This window comes from Bos indicus, chromosome 16, assembly GCF_029378745.1.
Source record: "Bos indicus isolate NIAB-ARS_2022 breed Sahiwal x Tharparkar chromosome 16, NIAB-ARS_B.indTharparkar_mat_pri_1.0, whole genome shotgun sequence".
In the NCBI taxonomy this organism is placed as follows: domain Eukaryota; kingdom Metazoa; phylum Chordata; class Mammalia; order Artiodactyla; family Bovidae; genus Bos; species Bos indicus.
Window position 1 is genome coordinate 71,976,985 of NC_091775.1, and position 24,612 is coordinate 72,001,596.

The 24,612-nt window shown below is 36.6% G+C and overlaps 1 protein-coding gene across 1 annotated transcript in view; it reads right to left on the reverse strand.

Moving 5' to 3' along the window:
• Positions 1–1,130: 1,130 nt before the first annotated feature.
• The window catches only part of PPP2R5A (protein phosphatase 2 regulatory subunit B'alpha), a 71,684-nt gene continuing 48,202 nt past the window's right edge, over positions 1,131–24,612 (reverse strand). Inside the window, exons 4-13 of the mRNA XM_019976468.2 lie at positions 18,789–18,881; positions 14,471–14,601; positions 13,754–13,813; positions 12,729–12,837; positions 11,872–11,925; positions 5,815–5,865; positions 5,415–5,534; positions 5,207–5,334; positions 4,080–4,181; positions 1,131–2,335 (exon numbers count right to left, since the gene is read on the reverse strand). Coding sequence (XP_019832027.2) covers positions 2,203–2,335; positions 4,080–4,181; positions 5,207–5,334; positions 5,415–5,534; positions 5,815–5,865; positions 11,872–11,925; positions 12,729–12,837; positions 13,754–13,813; positions 14,471–14,601; positions 18,789–18,881 — 981 coding nt within the window. The 3' untranslated portion in view covers positions 1,131–2,202. The remainder of the gene's footprint in view (positions 2,336–4,079; positions 4,182–5,206; positions 5,335–5,414; positions 5,535–5,814; positions 5,866–11,871; positions 11,926–12,728; positions 12,838–13,753; positions 13,814–14,470; positions 14,602–18,788; positions 18,882–24,612) is intronic.

Genomic DNA, 24,612 nt, shown 5'->3' on the forward strand with positions numbered 1-24,612 from the left:
TGTTTTTCTGTGGCACTGAAGCAGGCATACAAACTTTAACTGAGGTCTTGTAGCACCTTTCTGGAAGGCAAATGCAGAGTCTGGTACAGAAGCTTACATTAACAGTACTAAAAAACAAGTGTGTGTGTTTTTAAAGGATTTCTAAAGTTGACACACCATTTTCGTACTAAGTATCTCACAAAATTGGCTCCAATGAACATACTGCAACTGCACTTCCTGTTATTTTAGGAAGTTGAGAGGCCTCTTGAATATGCTTTAGAGTGAGTACCTAGGTCGGAAGTGAGCGTTTCTAGCTATTAACTGCAGCCTGTCAAAACCTGCTCTAGCTGCTCTTAGTAAAGGATATATGTTTACACTGACAAGATAAGGCATTTAGACCCAGCCTTCCCTCTAGGGGGCTGGGTTTGCCTTTTGCGGTGTTCAGCAGTAGGATCCCTTTTCTTCTGCGTTTGCTGCCCCCAGCTGTCAGTAATCCCAGCTGGCCTCAGGTTAGCGTGGAGCATTGGGCAAGAACACTGGGTCTGGACAGTTGTGGTAAGGCTGCCACTTGGAAACTACTGTAAAGTATGAGCCGTATTCCGAAAGGAGGTTTCTCCTGGGGCCACAGTGAGTGGAATGAGCTGCTTTCGTAGTGACCTAGGAATAGTGTGCTAGAATTTTTGCTAGAGTTTTTTATGGTTGTGAAAGAGCAGAAGCAGGTATCAGTAGTTGAAAGCCTGGTAACAATTTCTGATTCTGCCACAATCTCCCTGCCTGCCCCCATAAAAAACAGTGCCATTACTTACAGATTTTGAGATTTTGCTCCTGGGTCTGTTTTAATTAACACTGTGTATTTGTACACATTTAAGCTAAGTTAAACCCATCCTGTGAACATAAAGGGACATGAAGGAAGATGGAGAGGTACCCTCAAATTTGGAATTTTATGTACAAATTCTATAAAATAGAACACTGGTAAATGGCTGGAACACTCGACTCTGGCACACAGTCTTCCTATTTAACTGGCGCACAACCTGCAGTTTGCCTTACAGGTTTTCTCTGTATACACGTATGTACATATATATGAATGAACAGAGGGGGCGGGCTTCTGGACGTCTCAACTCAGTGCTGAAAAAAGCAAAGGTGACATAAGGCAAAATACAAACATAGACTTTATTAAATGCTGCTCAATCCCCCAATAAAGATCTTTCATTACAAAACAGTTTTCCACACAACTGCAAGTTAAGAGACTGGAATGGTACTCTGATAATAAAATGTGAGAAATAACTTGACCAAGTAAAAACATACATGACTTCTTACAGGCCGCCTTTTCAGAACCCTACAGAGGAAGCCTACTGCATTTCCTTTACGTAAAGCCAGGCAGTGACAACGCGCGCTCTGCACCACCACACCGTGGGAATCAAAGCCTCCATCCCTGTCGGGAGGGGCCGGAGAAGGGCAGGCTGTGAGGACTGGGAAGGCCCTGCCTTCAGCCTTTGGGAGGAAGAGGAGGAATGAACTGAGAGGCAGGCTGTGTTTTCCGTGCTGCCTCCACCCGTCTGTGCTCATCACCCTGGGGAGTTGCAGATGAAGGAGGAGGTGCATAAGGACTGATCTGAAATCTGGTTTACTTTCCCAGCATTTATAATTTGTGCTTTTAAAAGCCTGGAAATTAAGTTTTTGCTCAAATTCCAGAGTACAGTAATATATCAAAAGGAAGGCTTAGGGCAAGTAGTTCCCTCCATCATACTTCTGGAAGAGATGAAGGAAAGCATAAGAATTACACCTTAGTTTTAGTTTAGGAAATAGTCTTTTTCCTAGGATGTAACTAAGGTCTGCAGCGATGTGAAAAGCACGTTATCAAAGGGAAAAATACACAGAGCAGACGGCTACACCTGTGTGCAACACAACCCAAACCAGGATTCCAGCCACGATTCCTACCACTCCCGTAATTATCTCACTCATCACATCGATGAGAAAGTTCGTTCATTTCTGTGAAACTTCAGAAGTGACACAAATCAATGATTAGACAAGGGTTACAATATACTGTGGCCATGATACAGCACAGGGCTATGTTTAGTCCATATATTTTTTCATTTACAGTTGCCAGGAAAAAAATTGGCCTTTTAATTATATTATACTGATGAGGTTTGTTTCATAATTTTTACATATTTCAAAAAAGTGTACAAAACTGCCTAGCCAACAGAGGTGGCAGGTTTTTTTTTTTTATCCATCATTTGTATTGCTGAGAATACTGTGCATGTTGTAAGCACTGTTCTGCTTTTCTAGAGCTTTCTTCAGCTTTAGCTCCTCCAATTTTTTCCATAATTCTTCTCGCTCCAATTCCTTCTTTTTCTCCCTGTAAACAGAGCAGGAATTTTGTAGTTAGAAACTTGTTTCATAGCTTGAAGAAACATGCTGTTTGGCAGTTTCCTGGAAAATAGACTTATTGACTCACATTTCACTTAAACCCCTCCACCTAAAGCATTTGACAGTCAGGTTTACCTAGGGTACTGCATTATTTGCCATTACCGTCCTCAGTGTAATTAACCAAGTCCGTCCATCTCCTGCACCAACTGAAATGTATCAGCATCGCCACGGCCACTGTGTTAGTGCTTCATGGTTGACAAACCACTCAACGTGGACTCAGTCACGTAAACCCCGTGCAGTGGTTGTATCGTCACAATTGCTCTTTTGCCAACAGACTGACAGGCTGGCCGCGAGTCGGTCTGGGGCCGTTTCCTGGTGGACCCGCATCCTTCCGCATCCCATCTCTAAGTTACCGACCAGTCTGTGTCTTACAATCTCTTGTCTCTTGCATGTCAGATGGAAACTTTAAACTCTGAATAATCTCTTAAACCCACAAAACTCAAAACATGTTGCTTCAACTATTAATACTTAATTTCAGTTCTAAAGAGAACATTTTTGAATAATGTGGATCAAACTATTCTGAAGGGCTATATAAATGTGTGAAAAACCCACAGGCTTACAGTTCCACAGTTACATATGCTTTAAGGGGACAAAAGTGCTGATTTATGCAGATAGTGAGATACAAGGATCAGTCTTATGTGAAATACGCATTTTTCAATGTAAGTTTCATATGATCCCAGTCATCTCTTCCTTCTTCCTATTGCTTCCGGGGCTCCTAATTTGTATTCCTGCCTGAAAGGTGCTATTTAAAAGAAATAACGCATTGAGTTAGTTATTGATGGACTAGGATGACCTTGAAGGAGAGAGATCCTTTCTCTACTTGACACCAGAAAACCAGGACTAGGAACTTACAGTCAAAGCAGATCGGTTTTTCCAAACATAATAGGTGATACAATTATTACAAATATATGGGCTCAGGTACCTCAGTTATTGTCCACCTTAAGTTTAAATATTGTGCAAGGAGCAGCTTGAAGAATAAGCTCACTATGGACGCCCAAGAGGACAAAGCAATTCTCATAAATGTAAAACAAACTGAGTAAGACAGTATTTAAAATTTAATATAAAATGTATTTCACAATGTAGATGTTACCAAGACTGATGAAGTCTAAGGCTCACAATGAGATCAGAATTTATGATCCACATTAAAACCATCTTACCATTAGGAGTTTACCTGCATATGACTTTAAAGTATTTATTATTATTGTTGTTGTTGTTTAATCTCTAAGTCCAACTCTGCAACCCCCTGGACTGCCAGGCTCCTCTGTTCATACGCATTGGCAGGTGGAATCTTTACCCTGAGCCACCGGGGAAGCCCATAAAGTGTTTATTATGCTAAGCCGCTTCAGTCATGTCCGACTCTTTGTGACCCTACGGACTGTAGTGCACCAGGCTCCTCTGTCCATGGGATTCTCTCCAGGCAAGAATACTGGAGTGGGTTCCCATTTCCTCCTCCAGGGGATCTTCCTGACCCAGGGCTTGAACCCGTGTCTCTTGCGTCTCCTGCATTGGTGGGCAGGTTCTAAACCATAACACCACCTGAGATGTTCAAATTGTAATGGCTGATGTAATTGGCTTTTTAAACATAATTTTAACCTAGAATACCTTACTGGACTGAATCACATTCAAGTAATCTAAAATGTACAGTTAACTTTGTAATTAAAGATGTCAAATACCTTTGTCTTTCAGCTTTGTATGAGCTAGTAAGGTCATCGAAAAGCTTGCCGTTCATCTCCATGAGGGTTTTCAGCACATTGTACACCAGTGCTACAATGGTCCTAAAAGGAAAACAAGCCAGTGCTGGGTTACTGATGCTACTACCAGATGGGAAATGTATCACTATCATCTCTGAAATGGCTTTGACACTGACTCAGTCAATCCACTAGTGAGGATAAACTGAAGCTCAAGAAGTTCAGTAATTTGTTCAAGGTCACCAAGCCAGTGGTAGCAGAGATGGTCTATCTGGTTCCAAAATTCACATTTTTCTCACTGTGTCATGCTTGGGTTAAACCCTAAAAATGTTATGGCCAGCTTCCTGTCTGCTCTAGAGTCTGATTTGATGATTTAGTCACCAAGTCGTGTCCGACTCTTGCGACCCCATGGACTATAGCCTGCCAGGCTCCTCTCTCCATGGGATTCTCCAGGCAAGAGTACTGGAGTGGGTTGCCATTTCCTTCTCCAAGGTATCTTCCCAACCCAGGAATCGAACACAGGTCTGCACTGCAGGCAGATTCTTTACCAACTGAGCTATGAGGGAACACAGGGACTACTCTAGAGTCTACTATCACAACTCCTGAATAATAGTATTAAAAGCAGCTGAAAAAGATGCAATTACTATGACTTGTTAGAAGAAAGAAAAGTAGACAACAGGATAAGGATGTTACAGAATTTAGAACATAAGCAATCTAAACATCACTGACGTGACCCTGAGCACTGACGCTTCTCCCTGGGCTAAGCCAGCTGAGATGTGAGCCTGGATACTGGCAGAATGTCATACCAAACAGTCCCTAGATTTGCAATTCTAAACTGAAATTAAGAACATGCAGGAGTTCAGAGTTTTTAAGGATAAGCCACCCCATTCTTTTCATTTGGCCCTGCAATAAACCTTTCTCTGCTACAAACAAACAAACATACAGACCCACATATATGTACAACTTCATAAAACTCACTGCAGAATAGAACCATGTGATGTTAACCTTGGGAGTTCCAAATCTGTATAGGTTTCCTATGTATGAGTTATGAGATCAAATGACAAAGATGTTAGAAAAACAAAAATGACACAATCAACATTAAAGACACTTACGGATTCCAGTGTTCTTTGGAGATTTTGTACAAACTGCCAAACATAATTGGCAGAATTTTATCAATATTCTCCTCAATCAAACTAAGAATATATTCATTGTTCCAGAAGTACAGTGCCCTTTCTGCAACCTAAAAAAGACATTCAGAAACATCAAAACTAAGAAAAGTAATAGTGTAAAATAAAAATGGCTTCACTGAAAACACCATACCTGAAAATGAGAACTGGATACACACTTGGATATCTGCTTAAAAAGAGGCTCTTCAATTTTTTTGAATTGTGTAGGTTCAATGACATCTAAGATTTCTTCAATTTCTCCTAAAAACATCACCTAGGTTAAAAAAATTTTCTTTTAAGAAACATAATATGACAAATTATATGATGTTAATACAGAAAACACAAATGAGAAGGTTAACAGTGGACGAAAAATACCTTGACAGTACATGCCACTTACCATAATGGACAGCTCTTCCACCAAGTTTCTCTAAACCCCACAGAACAGTGTCCACTTGGTAGGTAGTGGTGGTGATACCCGCAACCCAAGGAAGCACGGTTTATAGCCCTGAGATTGAAAAGTTCTAATAAAATGCACTGTTTTTGTTAAAACTCACCTCTTTCTGACTGCATGTTTTTGGCCAAAATTTCAGCAATCCTCTGATCACCTGCAAAAAAGGGAAAAATTTGGCATGAATTAAGCAATGAAGCTGGCTAACCTCAGGAAATTTTAAATAACCGTGATAATATCAATATTCATTCTGAAGTAGAAGAAAGTATTATTCAATACCTCTGCATCTCCCCTTACTCTGCTCAGCTTTATTTAGGCTTTTACCCATTCAACAGATACTTGTTGAGTGCCTTTGTACCAGATACTGCTCTAGATCAGGGACACACTGATGAACAAGACGAAGACGGTCCCTGATTTTCATGAAGCAGGAAGACTGACATAGTTAGCAATTAAACTTATAAATAAAGTAATTTTAATAGTAGTAAGGGCTACTTCCTACTAAGTATGAGATAATGACTTGGTGGGGTGAGGAAGGGAGGTTATTTTATGGAAAAACTAAGGAACAGATAATTCCTGTTTTTTAAACCATCATGAAGCACCCCCCAAAAGCCAGAAAGCTTCCAAATTTATTTCATGGCTAGCACAGTTCTGATAAGCCAAATACAGTGAGACAAGAGGTCATGAATTCAAGTAAACACAGTTGTAAAAATCTGTATTAAACTGAATATAACAGTATATAGGAAAAAGAGTATTGTCACCTTGCTTATTTAACTATATGCAGAGTACATTATTAGAAATGCTGGGCTGGAAGAAGCACAAGCTGGAATCAAGATTGCCAGGAGAAATATCAATAACCTCAGATATGCAGATGACACCACCCTTAAGGCAGAAAGTGAAGAAGAACTAAAGAGCCTCTTGAAAGTGAAAGAGGAGAGTGAAAAAGTTGGCTTAAAGCACAACATTCAGAAAACGAAGATCATGGCATCCAGTCCCATCACTTCATGGCAAATAGATGGGGAAACAGTGGCTGACTTTATTTTTTGGGGCTCCAAAATCACTGCAGATGGTGATTTGCAGCTATTAAATTAATAGATGCTTACTCCTTGGAAGGAAAGTTATGACCAACCTAGACAGCGTATTAAAAAGCAGAGACATTAATTTGTCAACAAAGGTCCGTCTAGTCAAGGCTATGGTTTTTCAGTAGTCGTGTATGGATGTGAGAGTTGGTCTATAAAGAATTGATACTTTTGAACTGTGGTGTTAGAGAAGACTCTTGAGAGTCCCTTGGACTGCAAGGAGATCCAACCCGTCCATCCTAAAGGAAATCAGTCCTGGGTGTTCATTGGAAGGACTGATATTGAAGGTGAAACTCCAATATTTTGGCCACCTGATATGAAGAGCTGACTCATTTGAAAAGACCCTGATGCTGGGAAAGATTGAGGGCAGGAGGAGAAGGGGACAACAGAGGATGAGCTGGTTGGTTGGCATCACTGACTCAATGGTCATGAGTTTGGGTAGACTCCGGGAGTTGGTGATGGACAGGGAGGTCTGGCGTGCTGCGGTTCATGGGGTCCCAAAGAGTCAGACACGACTGAGTGACTGAACAGTATATTAACAGAATAATACTATCTACCCCATAAGTTATTCCAGAAATTCCAGAATGATTCAACTCATTATAGGTTAAAAGGGATGAAAAAAACCCCCAAGACTATACGATCATCTCAAAAGATTTTGAACAGTTGTTTGATTGACTATATATTTTGATAACAATTTTGTAAGCTTAAACTAAGAATTTATCAGAAACCATCAGCAATCAACTTATGATTCCTGGAAATAGGCAGTAAACCATTTGGGTGCTTTGGTATAGGTAAATCTTTGACAGCCTTTTAAGTAAGTTTATAGTTATTGGTCTCGTCCAGTAATGAACACTCATTCAAATTAAAACTGAGGAAGAACACTGTTCTGGAGCCGATCCAGTAAGAAGAATTTGATAAATAATGTTGGAAAGGAATACCAGAATTATACTTACTTGCCTAAGTGTATAAATATTAAAAGAACTGAAAAAGTACTAAAATGAATAGGAAAATTCAGTATGTGGTTAGATAAAAAATAAATATATAAAAATCAATACCTTTAAAACAAAATATCAGTTATAATAATCAGATAATTAAAACAGTAAGGTATTAGCATGGAAACTGACAGAAAAGATATGACATAGAGGAGTGTCTAGACAGACTTAAGTATAAACAAGGCTTAATATATGACAAAGGTGGCATTTCAGTTCTGGAAAACAGCTAAATTAGTCAATCAATTGAACTGGTGGGTCACCAATTAGAAAAAAAATGTAGCTCCTGTGGGAGGCAGATGCCTGAAAGAATCTTCTATGGTCCTGATTTCCTGAACTCACCCTCTTGTGTAGTCGAGCCCTTCCCTTAAGTGTGCACTGGCCTGGGGACTTGCTTCTAACCAACAGAATGTGGCAAAAGGGACAGAATGTCATTTCCATGGGAAAGTTACAAAAGACTGTGACTTCCATTTTACGAACAGATTCTCCTGGGCCTTCTTGTCTTGCAGCTTTGATAGAGCAAGTTTGCTATGCTGGAGAGGCCCATCATGCTAAGTTGCTTCAGTCATGTCCGACTCTGTGCGACCCCACGGACTGTAGCCAGCCAGGCTCCTCTGTCCACGGGATTCTCCAGGCAAGGATACTGGAGTGGGTTGTGCTGACCTTCTCCAGGGGATCTTCCCAACCCAGAGATCAAACCCATGTCTCTTACATCGGCTGCACTGGCAGGCATGTTCTTTACCACTAATGCCACCTGGGAAGCCAGACAGGCCCAAGTACCAAGGAACGGAGGGTGGCTGCTCGCCAACTTCCAGTTAGGAACAGCAGTCCAACAGCATGTGAAGAACTGGATGCTACCACCAACCATCATGTGAACTCAGAAGCAGCTCCTCCCTCATCTGAGATTTTACCCGGCCAACACCTTGACTGCAGTCTTATGAGAGACCCTGAGGCAGAGGATCCAGCTAAGTCGTGCCTGGATTCCTGACTCACAGATACTATCCAATAATAAATGCTTGTTGTTTCAAGCCACTAACTTTGTGACAATTTGTTATGCAGTAATAGAAGACAAATACAATTTCTTACCCTTGTCACATGAAAATTTCAGTTTCCAACAGTGTGGTGGGTTGAATGGTGGCCTGCAATCAGATATGTTCATGTCCTAATTTCTATGAAATCTATGAATGTGACTTATTTGGAAAATGGATCTTTACAGATATAATTAAGGATCTCAAGGTGAAATCATTCTGGGTTATCTGGATGGGCCCTAAATCCAAAATGACAAGTATTCTTATAAGAGATAACATTGGAGGAGAGACAGAAGAAGGGGCAGCAATGTGATACTGGAGAGATGCAGCCACAAACCAGGAATGCCTGGAGACACCAGAAACTGGAAGAGGCAAGGAACCGAATCACCCCTAGAGCACCTGGAGGGAGCGCAGCCCTGATGACACCTTGATTTTGGACTCTGGCCTTCAGAACTGTGAGAGAACACATTTCTGTCATTTTAAACCACCAAGATAGTGGTAATTTGTCATGGCAGCTCTAGAAAAACATTATAGATGGAATAAAGTTTTTACATGTAAAAACTAAATCCGTTAAATAACTAGAACATGATACTAGAGAGTGTTTTTATAATCTCAAAAGGTAGAAGGATTTTACTTAGCATGACACCAAAGCCAGAAGCTATAATGATGAATAGATTTCCCAACATTAAAATTTTTTTTTAGTTCTTTAAAAAGGCAAATATTAAAAACAGTATATTCAAAGTTAAAAGGAAAACTCCAAATGGTTAAAAAAAATACTTGCAAAACACAATAGGCAAAGTCTGAAAAGTAGGGAAAGGACACAGAAATATAAATGACCAATAACTTTATAAGAGAATGGCTGTGATAATTTTAAAAATCCAATTAAAATATTTCATACCTATCGGACTAGCAAAATTTTAAAATATTCAGTACCGGCTGATGTGGGGAAACAGGCACCATGACACATTGTACTCTGACCCAGAAACAGGTTTTAATTTCAGTAACTTGGCTTATTAAAAATGTTACATACAGTAAACCTTATCTTTTTTTGGTGTGCAGTTCTGAGGCTAATTTAATACATACATTAAGATATATTTGGTAAGCAACACTATAGACAGGACAAAGAATAATTCCAACACACTAAAACATCCCCATAACCCGGCAACATGTTAATAACAACAAAAACTCCAATAACTCAAGTGTCCATGAATTAAGGATGAGTTAAATATGTTATGTCAATCCATACAATGGAATTTGATGCTACCAATGAAAATATGAAGCAGAGTAATATGGCAAGATATCCATGTTATACTGAGGTGAAAAAACCCAGTCAGCATTTCCCACTGTTTAACTTTACACAAAAATATACATGCCAAATTTATAGAAATGTATTCACCAATTTGTATGTTTTATGGTTATCTTTAGGGGAATTTCAAGGAATTCCTTCACATTACGCTTTATGGTTTTGTCTTATGTGAATCAAATTAATACACTCCTTTGATAAATGGATATAACAATAAAGTCATTTCCATTTTGGAAAATAAAATAATTTCAATACAAGATCTAAGAACATGAAGAATGTAACAAACCAGCCAAACCTCTGACTTATTTACAATCTGTAGGAAGCTTTGATATGAATGCCAGGCTTCTAGAAAATGATTATTAGGGCTCAAACCCAAGTACTATGGCCATAATTTTGGTGCTAGGATGGCCTAGAATAGTAATTCCAAGATCTCTATTATCTGCAGATCTTAATGAATTGAAAAATATTCTCCTTTGTTAACTTGGACATTTTACCTCCTCATGCAGCTCCTATTGCTATTAACTCAACTCACCTAACTCAAATGCCTGGCCCTCATCCCTCTCCCTAACCTTTCACTCTTTAAAAAGAAATCAGCTATCTCCCAAATCCACTCCATATTAACTTAACCATATTTAATGCATATCTGTTTATTAGCCACCATGCATAAACCATATTATGGGCTTTCTTTCTCTAAATTCTAATATGTTATCATGGATTTCTATTAAGTTTTAATCCACTTTAGAGGTTAATGTGGTTTCATGTAAGTACTGGGCTTCTAATTCTATTTGTCTTTAAAAACTGTTTTTAGCTATTTCAGAAAGAACAGCAAATCTAAAAAGTCTAAAGCTCTAAATATCAGCGAGTGGAAAAATACCTTTTGTTCCTTTACACACACAAAACTCAAGTCAAAGGAAGACCAAGTATGTAATTTTTGCAAGTGCCCCTAGCCTCAGAAAGTTCTAATATGAAGAAAATCATATAATTTAAATCCTTCAAACCCTGTGCTATTTGTCAAGAACTCTTTAACTATTTAGATTTAGAATACCTAGAAAACACTCTCTCAGAATACTTATTTCACCAAGGTTAAAACATTGTTTTCTAAGTGTTTATCCTTTTCTGTTTCTCCCTAAACTTATCCTTTGTTTTTCTTCAATCTTCAGTCAATTTTCATGGTAATATTTTTATTCTCTCGAATCTTTGTATTAATAGATAATTAGTAAGCAGGAGAATTCTAAGACTGAATTGCTATGCTGATTCATAAAGTAAATTATCTTTACTCCAAGATTATAGCTCAGTCACCAAAGACAAGGAAATGTTTTCAATCCCTATCACATGGTTTATCATAAATAAGAGGGAAAATCCTATTCCTAAAGATAAAACAAAATTCAAGGAAATAGTTTTGGAATCCTTACAGTATGTTTTAATGTTTTAATTTTAAAAGGTGAATGAAGATGAAAAAGACTACCATTGAAGATAATAAATGTATAAATGATTTCACTGTAGTCATTTGAGCCTGTCACCACACATCTTAACTACTATATATTAATTTTAACCTATATTTAAGTTATTTAAGATACACAATTCATGAGAATTTGCCATCCCATTCTTATTCTTTAAATACAGATTAACCTCACTTTTCTTCTTCCAAATGATTTTAATTTAAAATATATTACTACGACTGTTTGGTAGAGCTCTAAGAGTATAAAGGAAGCTAAAATAAAATGCTATGATGTAGACCAAAAACATAAAAATAAGTAAAACACTTACAGGTTCTGTTAGTGTTGTATCTTTCTCCAGGAACTGTACAACACAGTAGGCTAGCTAAAATGCAAGGGACAGTTTATAAATATTACTGAATGAAATAACATTTAGTAATGCAGGATTTTTATATTTAGCTAACAAAACGACTTCATTTTAATAAACTTCAGTTTATGGCAATATATTAAAAATAAATATACCCATAATTATGTAAATAACTTCTACTTAAAAAAGATGTCCTTTTTTCAGTATTAACTTCTGAATATTAAGTTAACTGAAATATTAAATAAAATGTAGTTGGGCATATCAATCTTTCGATATCATTGAGGCGGTAGACCAGTTCTTTGGGGAATTAAAATTAACTATCTTTGTCTTATAAATCAGAAATGTAACCACAGCCCACTAAATAAACAGATAGATAAATAAATCTGAGTGAAATAAGACTAGCGCTAACATTTTAGTTTTTTAGCGTGTTTCTAACATGTATGCCTGTGCTGATATGATATTCTCTGAGTGTTAATAGAAGAAACCAAAATCATTGTCTAACTAGGTCATGCAGGCTAGACAGAACATTCTGAAAATATGTGGGATGTATTCAAAGTCACACAGTTAATTAGGTCAAGGCCTGGACTAGAAAAGAACCTGATTTTTCCTATATCTATACTTAAAGTGCATTAAGCTTATTTACGAGTACTAAATATCATCACGCTTTAAAAATTATGATATAATTAAAAATTTGCTTTGGGCAACTTACAAAGCAAATTGCTTAAGTATACTTAAAATTGCCACCTCAGTATTTCTCAGTTTCTCTGCCTTTATATTGGTTTTTGAAACAATGTTCATTTCACCTGAAATCTGCTACTTACCTGAGCATGAAACAAAGCTAATCCTTTTGCAGTATGCATAGGAATAAGAACCTTCATTAGAAATTGTTTATGTTCTGCTTTCAGTGGCAATGCAAAGCCATTGATAATACTGGAGGGGGAAAAAAAGGCAGGGGAAGGGTTACGTAGTTACTACTTTATTTCTAAGTTATTACATCCCCAAGTACATAGGAACTGCTCTGCTTCAGGCCTGGTGTTGAATGACTTACTTATCTGCAACCTAAATTACACAGACTGTCACTAGGAAGCCTGTTCCTCTAAGTCATGCAATGGTCCCAAAGAAAATAAGAACTGCCAATTCAATGTCCCACTAAGAAATTTTACGTTTTCTATAAAGCCTATCACTTATTGATGCCTTTATTTTTCTTCTCTAAAGTACAGGAGAGTCAGTATCACAATATTGTTAGAATTTTCAATATATCCTGAAGTAAATGGGTAGTTTCTCTTACTTTGAAAGTTCTGAAATTAAGAACAGTTCTCTCTATAATCATGCCCTAAATATTAACAGAGGAGACTAAAACCATTCTTTAAATACAGGGTCTAAACTCTCAGGTTAATACTGCTATGTGATGAACAAGAAGGCAACAAAGATCACAGAACTAAAATCGAAGGTTATAGACTCTTCTAAAAAGAACAGATGTACGGGAACGGTCCATCAACATTGGAACAAGAACTCCTGTAACTTCATCAAAGATTCACTACAGCTTATTTCATCCCTTCCCAGTCAGATCCTGTAAATTTCCGAGGCGGTCTAGCAAGATTAGGCATAAAATATGCCACAGTTTCAAAAGCAGGAAGTCCACTCTGAAACAGATGCTCTGTGTGGCACTACTTTAATATGCTGACCCCCTAAAAAGCTACAGTAAGAACTCAGTTGAGAAACTATGCCTTATACTGTATATTCAAATTCTAAAATGTGAAATAATTTCTCTAATCCCAGCTAATATTTTAATACATAAAACATTCAAAGTTACTTAATTCTTAAAAAGAACAAAAAACTGACTTACCTTCCTAAAATTTCAAGGAGTTCAGCAACACCATTGAAATGTTCTGTTTCATATATAAACCTGAATTTAAAACAAAGATGGAAAAACATCAGAAAACTAAACTGAATGAAAGATGCAGGAAGGTACAAAGATTAAAGCAAAACCCTCTAATGTGAAACCTACTTAATGATTTCATTTATAAAGTAGTCAAGATAGGGCCCACATACATTTAATTAGCTTTGTCAGAACATCAACTGAAAATACTTTAAGAGCTATTGATTTAAACAGTATTTATACAGGATTTTTTAAAACAAGTGCTCAAACAGACAAATTCTTCTCTCAATAAAATTTAACTATAAATAACATGTGTATTATCTATTAAAAACTGTCATTAGTACTATCCACTTAGATGAGAAGTTACAAGAAAAAGTTAGATGCAATCAAATGATATCCACAAAATTGGCTAGAAATGACTCAACCTCTATCCCCTGGAGAAGGAAATGGCAACCCAGTCCAGGACTCCAAGACTCTTGCCTGGAAAAGTCCATAGACTGAAGAGCCTGGTAGGCTACAGTCCATGGGGTCGCAAAGAGTCGGACATGACTGAGCAACTTCCACTTCACTTCACTTCACTATCAGTTAAGTTCATAAGTTTCAGACATTAAAAACTAAAGAAATTGGAATAAAAAAAATATGGAAGGGAAAAAAAGTGCTATAATGAATATACAAATAATTTACCTGAGGAAAATGTTGTTAATTTGTTTTCTGATGAATGCTCTTAATCCAAGAAATTTCCCATAAATTCGATGTAGAACAGTCTTCAGGAAGTCACGTTCTCTGGGATCTTCACTATCAAAAAGCTCCAGGAGCTTTAAAAAAAATCTGAGAAATTACTTTTTAAAAATAATCGAGCTAACACTTCACTCTAATTTTGATTTTAAGATAACCCACAAAATCTTTAAATTTTTAAAAAAGACTCTGCGCCTTATCAGATTGACTTTATTATTGCTAAATAATGGCACTAAAGAAGTGGCACTAAAGAGTGGCGCTAAAGCTTAAGGAGTATTTCTTTTATTTCATTTTGAAAAAGAATGCACAATAAATCAAATAAACTCTTCAAAAAAAAAAGTGTGTTTTTTTTTTTTTTGCCTTCCCATTCATTTTAAAATTCTGTCCTACTCTTGACTACTAAACATAGCTTATAATTTTAAACTGTTGAAATCTGAGATTTTTTTTAATGCTTTTAGAATCTTAAGCTTGTAGATTGCAAATTGTTAAATAAATAAGTTTATATTACTGTGTTTTAAATAAAAAGTTGGATTTTCTTAGGAGAAAATATAAATCTATTTATAAAATACAATTACCTATGATGTCATCAAGGAATTTCACGTTCTGTACTTTGGGATTGTTATTAGATTGGTGCAAAAGTAATTGTTGTTTTGCACTATTGAAACCTGCTGTTTGATATTGGAATACATTTTTAAGTAAATGTGGTTATGCTATACATCATTTTAATGTGTGTTTCTCGCTTTACGTTTTTTGCTAATAAAAGCCCAATGACTTATTACTTGCTGTTTATTTCATATTTATTTCAGACTATGTAAATGACGTTAGACAAAAAGCAAACTCGAGCGATTTTTCTACTTGAGTTCAAAATGGGTCGTAAAGCAGCAGAGACAACTCACAACACCAACAATGCATTTGGCCCAGGAACTGCTAACAAATGTACAGGCCATGGTGGTTCAAGAAGTTTCGCAAAGGAGGTGATAGCCTTGAAGATGACAAAGACAGTGGCTGGCCACTGGAAACTGACAATGACCAGTTGAGAGCAATATTGAAATGGATCCTTTTACAATCACATGAGAAACTGCTGAAGAACTCAACATTGACCATCATACAGTTATTTGGCATTTGAAGGAAATTGGAAAGGTGAAAAAGCTCGGTAAGTGGGTGCCTCATAAGCCGACCACAATCAAAAAGATCATCATTTTGAAATGTTGTCTTCCCTTATTCTATAATACGTCAACGAACCATTTCTCGATTGGATTGTTGACGTGTGACGAAAAGTGGATTTAAACGACAACCACTGGTGACCAGCTCAGTGGGTGGACCAAAAAAAAGCTCCAAAGCATTTCCCAAAGCCAAAATTGCACCATAAAAAGGTCATGGTCACTGTTTGGTCTGACCCACCACAGCTTTCTGATTCCCAGTGAAACCATTACACTGAAAAGTATGCTCAGCAAATCAATGAGATCACCAAAAACTGCAGTATCTGCAGTCAGCATTGGAACAGAAACGGCCCAATTCTCCACAACAACGCCTGACTGCAAGTCCCAAAATCAATGCTTCAAAAGTTTAATGAACTGGGTTACAAAGTTTTGCCGCATCCTCCATATTCACCTGACCCCCTGCCAACACACTACCATTTCTTCAAGCATCTCGACACTTTCTTTCAAGGAAAATGCTTCCACAACTAGCAGGAGGCAGAAAATGCTTTTCAAGACTTGGTTGAACCTGAAGCATGGATTTTTACAGGAATAAACAAACTTGTATCTCAGCAAAAATGTGTTGATTGTAATGGTTCCTATTTTATTAATAAATATGTGTTTAAGCATAGTTGTAATGATTTAAAATTCATGGTCCAAAACTGCAATTACTTTTTCATCAATCTAATAATTACTGTCACGATAGCAAGCTCTGAACCTTAAAGTTTTTTTTCCATTCTGTCTTGAATTATATGTAATTGCTAATTTGTGTATCTCTTCTACAAGAGTGGGTATTCTTTGAGAATAGTGATGACTTCAGTTATAATCCTAAAGTATCTTGCTTATTGTCTGCATTTGGTATTTGCCAGATTATTAAGTACTGCATGAGGCTCCAGCTAAAAATATCCATAAAGCATGAGAATTTGTATTATTATACCTAATTAAGTCACTTCAAATTATTCTAATTAAAATAGCTAAACTATTCACTTAAGACACTCAAATACAAGTTTCTGATGTTGAGTTTACTTGGAAGATATGCTTTGAAATTAATAAAAGCAATCCTTAATTGTTCAGGTCACTATGTCTAATTCAAGAACAAATATAATGTAATACAAGTTGATCCTCGGGGTCAATGTGAAATATTAAACAGTTGTTAGCTAAGTAGAAAATCTATTTAAGTAAATATTTTGAAATATTATAATCTAAATAAAATAATTTGTTTTATATAATCACATTTATAATCTATTTTTATATAATTAAATCCTGACTGTGCCATCTTCTAGCTCTGTAAATTTGGACATGATCTAGCTCTTTATGTAACAGCAGATAAGGACAGTGCCTGGCACATAAAAAGCACTAAATAATTCTTAGCTTCCTCCTTCAGGAAATGATTTGAGCACAACCTGTAATTATATACTTGTTTTCTTCTCTTGCAGTAACAAACGTCCAAATTTATACTTCAGATTATTCTCCTGTACTTCTACGTCTTAAACTTACCACCTAATTAAATAATTTCAAAATACAAAAGCTGAGAAATGTCAGCTTTTCAATGGTATTTATTGAAGCAACACACTAAGAATACCTCAGAGTAGTGATCTGTGAAAGCACAGTGATGTAAACTGCTAGAAACAAATTATGGGGCCTTGGCTTCTCGGACAGTTCAGGCATTTAGAGTAGACGGCAGAAAATGGGTCCTATCCTACCAGTATTCTTCCTGCTCCCCCCAAACCCAATGAATAATCCAGCAGCCAAAATACCTCAGACTCCAGGGTGAAGAAGCCCTACAGTAACTGTTCCACTCAACCTGCTATTATCTTAAATACAATTTAACACAGCATTACTAAAGTTCCTTAATACACTGTATTTCTTCTATAGCACACGAGAGCTACAGAAGGAAACATGCATTCATCTCTAATACCAAAATAATACAGCTCCATTTAATGACTGCTTCTAACTTGGTATTAAAATGAAATTAACATTTTACAGTTAACACACACCTAGTATTTCGTCATAGTTTATGAAGAACTACTTGAAAGGTTAAAGGACAATGACAATGTTCTTATCAATACTTCACAGCACTAGTGAAAATACTTTACGTGGTAGCTACAGCAGATGACCAGAAATTAACTCCAATATGTGGAGCTCATGAGCTTTATCCTAGGGGCACATAATGGTGGGAAGAAGGCAGCAAAGGTCCTTGTAATGATCTTTAATCCTGGCCTCAGCACTTCATTACAACCCTTCCACTCATCCTCTGCCTTTCTTTAAAATGCTAATTACTTTAGAAAAGGAGAGTATCAAATTCCTAATGAGACCTAACTCACAGCCAAGTACTTCAAAAGAGAAAATGGACCCAGAGGTTTGGTCTACTTCACAATCTTGTCTAGGGCCAGTAAAGTCCTCTGTATTTGAAAGATGCCTTTAACTTATTGAAAAGATTTTGAAAAAAAATGAACACATTCTAAGAAACTAATTTTAAGTATTAGATTCCAAAATAAAAAATCCCCAGCTAACAATCAACTTATAAAAATAAAGAAGGTATCACATATATTTAGCTCCTTTCCTTCTTCAATATTTTATCTGTGGTTTAGGAACTGGGTGGCTAGAATTCATAAGGTGGGAAGGAGTAGGGGAGAAAAGGTAGTGACATAAAGCCCAAACTTCTAAAAATAATTCCTTATTTATTTCCCCCTCTCTGTCACAGTGCTTAGAACTATATGTCAAGTTCAAGCTCAAAGACCTAAAAATTTTTAAAATGGTCTCTCCTTAGTTATACCAAATTTTCTAAGTTAGATATTCCAACAAGGCTTGCTTTTCTGGTCTTTATAAAACAACTATGAAAACTTAGGATTTAGACAAGATAATTTAATTGATATAACAGAAGGCAAACTTTGATTAAAAATACTCCTGTATTCTCAAAGCTACTTTACTTTTAGTTCTCATCATCTGGCAAGAATATCAGGTACTGTTAAAAAGAAATCCTTAAACTTTTGAAAGACTATTTTAATCACAAGTTAATAAATCATTGCTGAAACGAATATAAGGAAATTTAAGACAGAAAAATTCCTTACCTGTTGTACAAATTTCTGATCAATGTATCGCTTTGCAATGCTAGGCTGGAAATCAGGGCTCTCCAAAAATCTCAAGAAGAATTCATACACCAACTGTAAGACAAAATGAAATAACAGCCAAGATGAAGCCTATAAAATTTTACCCTATGTGAAATTCATATCAAAAACATACCTCCCTTAACAACTTAGTAATGAGATTTCAGATCTCATTATAAAATGTGAATTGGTAACATTTTTTTCAGAACTAAATATATACGCACAATTTGGTCTCCCAAGTTGGTACATTTTGGATTTACTGCTTTGCATCATTCATTGAAAATATTACCTTACAGGAGCCAGAAAACAAAGACAATGCCTATAAAATATTTAAGTTACAAGACTTTGCATTCCATACTCACTGGGAACCTTTCTTCAGTGGTCTGCTAAACTACCTCATCTTAATTTCCAGAGTTCCCTAAATGCAGGATCAGAAACCTCCAGATAAGAATAAACTGAATTGTAAGGGACAGTATATCAGTATCAGTTTTAAAAAAGAGAAAAACTTCAAGTCCTTCTATAAAACTACAGTGGAAAAAAAGTAACTAAATTGAAATCAGGATATCTTATCCACACTTTAGAAATAATTAACCAAATCGTACAAGTGCAGGGCTCAGAAATAAATGTCTGTGCACCACAGTGAATAAACTAAAAGCCCTAATAAACCTCTACTTAAAAAGTGCTAAGCATCTTACAAATACAGTACTGCCCTTCTTACCCTCGAGTGCTAAGTTCTAAGCACCACCTCCCCATGACTGAATGGCACTGGACCCTTTTCTGTTCATGGTTTCCATCCACAAATTTAATGCCTTTTCCAGCTTAACCGAGCACTTACCACGCACTGTGGCCATAGCTTTTGTAGTCTGAGGTGTAACAGCAAAACCAGCATGATTTTTTTTTCCTTCCTCAGAATTTCACAGATAGAAGATTTATTACCACAGATCGCAACGTCAGCATATGCTTTTTTTCTTTCCTTATCCAGTTGAGAACTTTTACCTTTTCCTTAAAGCACTTCACAGCTTCTCTCTGGCATCCCTTAAGGTTGTTGCTGTTTAGTCGCTAAGTTGTGTCCAGCTCTTTTGCGACCCATGGACTGTAGCCTGCCAGGCTCCTCTGTCCATGGGATTTCCCAGGCAAGAATATTAGAGTGGGTTGCCGCTTCCTTCTCCAGGGGATCCTTCCAAGCCTGGGATCAAACTCCTGCATTGGCAGGTGCATTCTTTAGCCCCAAATCAGGGTTACTTGAAGACCAGTACTGCAATGCCGTGACAGTCAACTTGGTAACAGAGGTAGAGTGGGACACAACTTAGCGACTGAACAACAATCACCACCACCTGATGGGACCGTTAGAAACCCTAAGCAAAGGGGTTTGAAGAACTTCTGGGCTGGTGAACACATCAAAGTGCTAAGAGGGTGGCACACAAAACCCGAGCCCTTTGCTGCACCTTACCGCATGCCTGTCTTCTATTTGGCTGTTTCTGAGTTTTATCCTTTATAATCAACTGGTAACAGTAAGTAAAGTGATTCCTTGAGTTCTGTGAGCTCTTATAACAAATTACTGAACTGGAAAAGTTTGTCATGGTAACCCCATATTTATGACTATCATCTGCAGTGAGGAACAGTCTTGATGGACTGAGCCCTTCACCCTAGAGGTCCTTGCTAACTGTGGGTAGTTAGTTAGTGTCAGAACAAATAAACTGTAGGACACACAGAATTGGAGAATTTCTTGGTGTAGAAAATCTATGTATTTGGCATCAGAAATGTTGGGGGTATGGAGAAGGCAATGGCACCCCACTCCAATACTCCTGCCTGGAAAATCCCATGGATGGAGGAGCCTGGTGGGCTGCAGTCCATGGGGTCGCTAAGAGTCGGACACGACTGAGAGACTTCACTTTCACTTTCCACTTTCATGCACTGGAGAAGGAAATGGCAACCCACTCCAGTGTTCTCGCCTGGAGAATCCCTTGGACGGAGAAGCCTGGTAGGCTGCAGTCCATGTGGTCACAAAGAGTCGGACACGACTGAAGCGACTTAGCTTACCAATGTTGAGGGTAGAAAAAACAAGTCTTCCTTTAGCTACGTTTAGTATGAACAGATAGTAGGCACTGTAAAGCGCATTCACTTATTGGGGAAGACAAAAATAAAAACATGTAAAATGGTATATACACAAGAACCATATGACAAAACTATGAGTGCAGGAGACATTTAGAAAAGGGCTGTATCACTGTGGGACAAGGTCAACAGGGCAAGTTTTAAGGAGGACACACAATTTGAGCCCTGCATTAGATTTAATTTTGGACAAGAAGAAAGAGGAGGGCTTTTATAAGATAAGTAGAACTGTCTCAAGAAGACGACCGCGTAGGGTAGAAGCTGGTGGGTATGGAATCAGAAACGCAGAATCCTTATGCAGATTCCGAGTTAAAAGCTGTGGTAAGGTGGGACCAAGTCAACCCTGAGTCAAGTATGGCATGCATTAACCTATACACTTTACCTCTTGAGATGTGCATCAGAAATGGAGGGCTTAAGGCTTATTACTTTTAACAGCAATAGCATGTCTTCTGGGAAACTTACATGACATCAATTCCAGATCAAAATGCACCCTCTAAATCACATAGCCAGATGACACCTGCACCTATCACAGATATGACATGTTATTTCTTACAGAGCTTTCATCAGCACTGTTTACCTGACACAGTGAACATTAATTAAGTGACCAGTCAGGATTAGCAGCGAATTGCTTTTATGCTACCAACTTAGCACCACTGAAGAGATGATGACAAAAAGTTAAACACATGTTGAATAACCCCAAATAGGGGCAGAATAAACACGAGTGATCTACAGAGCTAAAAATCTTCAATGTGGCACAACTAAGACTGCATTTCTATAAAATTGCGTCCTGTCTCCAGTCACTCTCTCTACACCCTTTATCCTGTGCTATTGTTTTTTTTATTGTATCTATCACACCCTATTATTGTGTGTTATTCTTTCCCCCAAGAATGTAAGACAGTTTGCTTATTAGTTCAATACTTAACCCCCAATATTTAGAATAATGCCTAAAGACAACAGATGCCCAATAAATATTTGCTGAATGAAATATCATAGTTGTTGAGAAATTGTATTTCTGTATTAAAGTTTCTCTATCTTCTTCCACATGAAAAATTGATTTGCCCCAAGAACCTCAGAAACCATGCTGCAAAGAACAACAGATACTTTCAGCAGTGAGTTTAATTCTCTAATAAAATGGCAAACTTAATGCACGAGTGGTGTTATGGCTGGTCTTCCTATTCCTATAAGCCAAAAAGCACCCTAAAAATGATAACTAAGATAACTAAAAACTATAAGGAATGAAGGATAATCTTTCCTTTCTACTCAGTACTGACTGTGTCTTTCCTATGGTAGGTAAAATACATAAAATTCTGGTCTTTATCAATAAAAGATTTTAGAAGGTACAATATAAAACAGCAAAGATTATTAATGTATTTGTAATGTATTACTGTATTTCAAAATAAGACCTATACCAAAAGCTAAAGGAACTAGAAATGTTAGACCTAGAAAGGTAAAGATTTAAAAGCAACTTTAATGATTTACAAATACACAAAAGGCTCTTTTTCAAGGAATATGTTGACTGAATGTTTTCCAACCTCTATTAAGAGGAAGCTAACTTAAATGGAGTTTTAAAAATTCATCTAATCTTTGAAAGAATTTATATAAGAATTAACATATACTAAGCTAAATGAGAGATAGTAAGGGCCTAGAACATTGCCTGCATGCATGCTAAGTCGCTTCAGTCATGTCCAATTCTGTGCGACTCTATGGACTGTAGCCCACCAGGCTTCTCTGTCCATGGGATTCTCCAGGCAAGAATACTGGAGTGGGCTGCCATACAACCCAGGGGATCTTCCTGACCCAGGGATCAAACCCACATCTCTTACGTCTCCTGCACTGGCAGGCAGGTTCCTTACCACTAGTGCCACCTACTGCCTGGGACATAGCAAACACTAACAAAATCTTAGTTGTGTAAGAATCTTTTTCTCCCCTCTGTAATCCTTTTAAAAATAAGACATATTCTGCGTGAACCCTGAATAGCTTATATAGGATCAACCTGTTTTCCCTCCTGCTCTTTTTTAACTATAATAATTAAAAAGATAATTAATAACAACTATGATAAAAAGGTTAAAGTAATAAAAATGTTTATCAATCTTAAATAAGGATAAAAGATGTTTCTTTTCTATTTCTGTGTATAAGTGTTAGTGCATTAAGCTATGGTCCCTTTAATTTTAGATTCTTAGAACATGCAAATATTTAAAATACAGTATCTGGTCAAGAAGTATTTGAACACGAAGGTGTACATTATAAAATATATATGTCCCCAGTTTAAATTTCTACTTATACAGATCATAAAGAAGAGCCTCTAGTCCCTAAAGCCAAGTTATCTTAAAAAGGTCTATGTTCTATTCAGTATCCTACATAACTGCATCTTAATTATCTGTGCCAAAAAGAAAATTGATAAAAGAAAACAAAAATACTACATAATCTGCCTGTATTCCAGGCTAGTAGAGCAGTCATGCCTCTCTAATTATCTAAAACTAGGTACATAGAAAATTACTATCTTTTTGGTCTTCAATAAATATAAAGCAATAATATTTAGGACAAAAAATTTTTAAATAACATAACTGTTTTATATTAATAATTATCATATAATATTTAGTAAATTAAAAGACATGACCAATCCACCAATCCCCTAGTACTGAAATGGCCTTTCTTTTGTTCTTTTCTTCTGTGTTTCTTTATTCCATTGTTCATTAGTATTTCCATTACAGTGTGAAAAAAAAGTAAAAAGAAATTGTAAATTAGCACACTTTAAGAAAACTCATGAAAAGGTTGAAGAAACAAAATTTTGAAAGGTTTTGAAATTATTTGAGATTATTCCCCTCACTGACTAAATTTAATCTTTATTTTTCACCCTAACAAGTTAATTTCTAGCAGCAAAGATCCAATAAGCTAAATGTATTAATAAAATGCAAACTTAGTACCAAACAAAAAATTTCAGGTGAATTGATTCAAATAATATTAACAAACAGGACAGAAATTTTAATTGAGCAAATTTCCTCAGTGCTACACTATAATTTCATTCATCAGAACAGCTTTAACATTTTACTGTAGAGAAAATATGATGACTAAATAGTAACAAATCCTACCAATCAGTTCACTTCAATTTACCAGGCCATCGACTGCCAGATTTAAAAACGGTATACCAAATTTAATTACTAGAAATATTTTAAACTATAAACACATATATACAGACCAGAGCCTTTTAATCAGAAGACTATGGATGTATAATATTTCTTGTGTGTCTCTGTGAATTTGTCTCAGAGAACACCCATTTTTAAAAATCATATTTTGAAAGTAACTCACCATCCCCTAAAATTTAAGAACCACTAGTTTCAGCAAATTTAAGTGAAATCTCAAATCATACCAGTGAAAAACAGAAAGCACACTGTATGTATGGCTGAAATTTTACAGTTAATTCTCAAGGGCATATAAAAATATCTTAATGGAAAAACCATTTTTCAAAATTAAAAGACTGAAGAGATTCTTTTGAGATTATCCAACTACATGTGATTAAAAATATGTACAACTTAACAGCTAACGAGAATTTCATGCTTTTAAAACCTCTGTATTATTAAACCCAGTATTGCTAGTTTTACAAAAACCATGGCATAAATTTCAGATGAACTGTGTGCAGTGCTACTAAAAAGTAGTTTACCACTTCAGATTTTCTATTCTA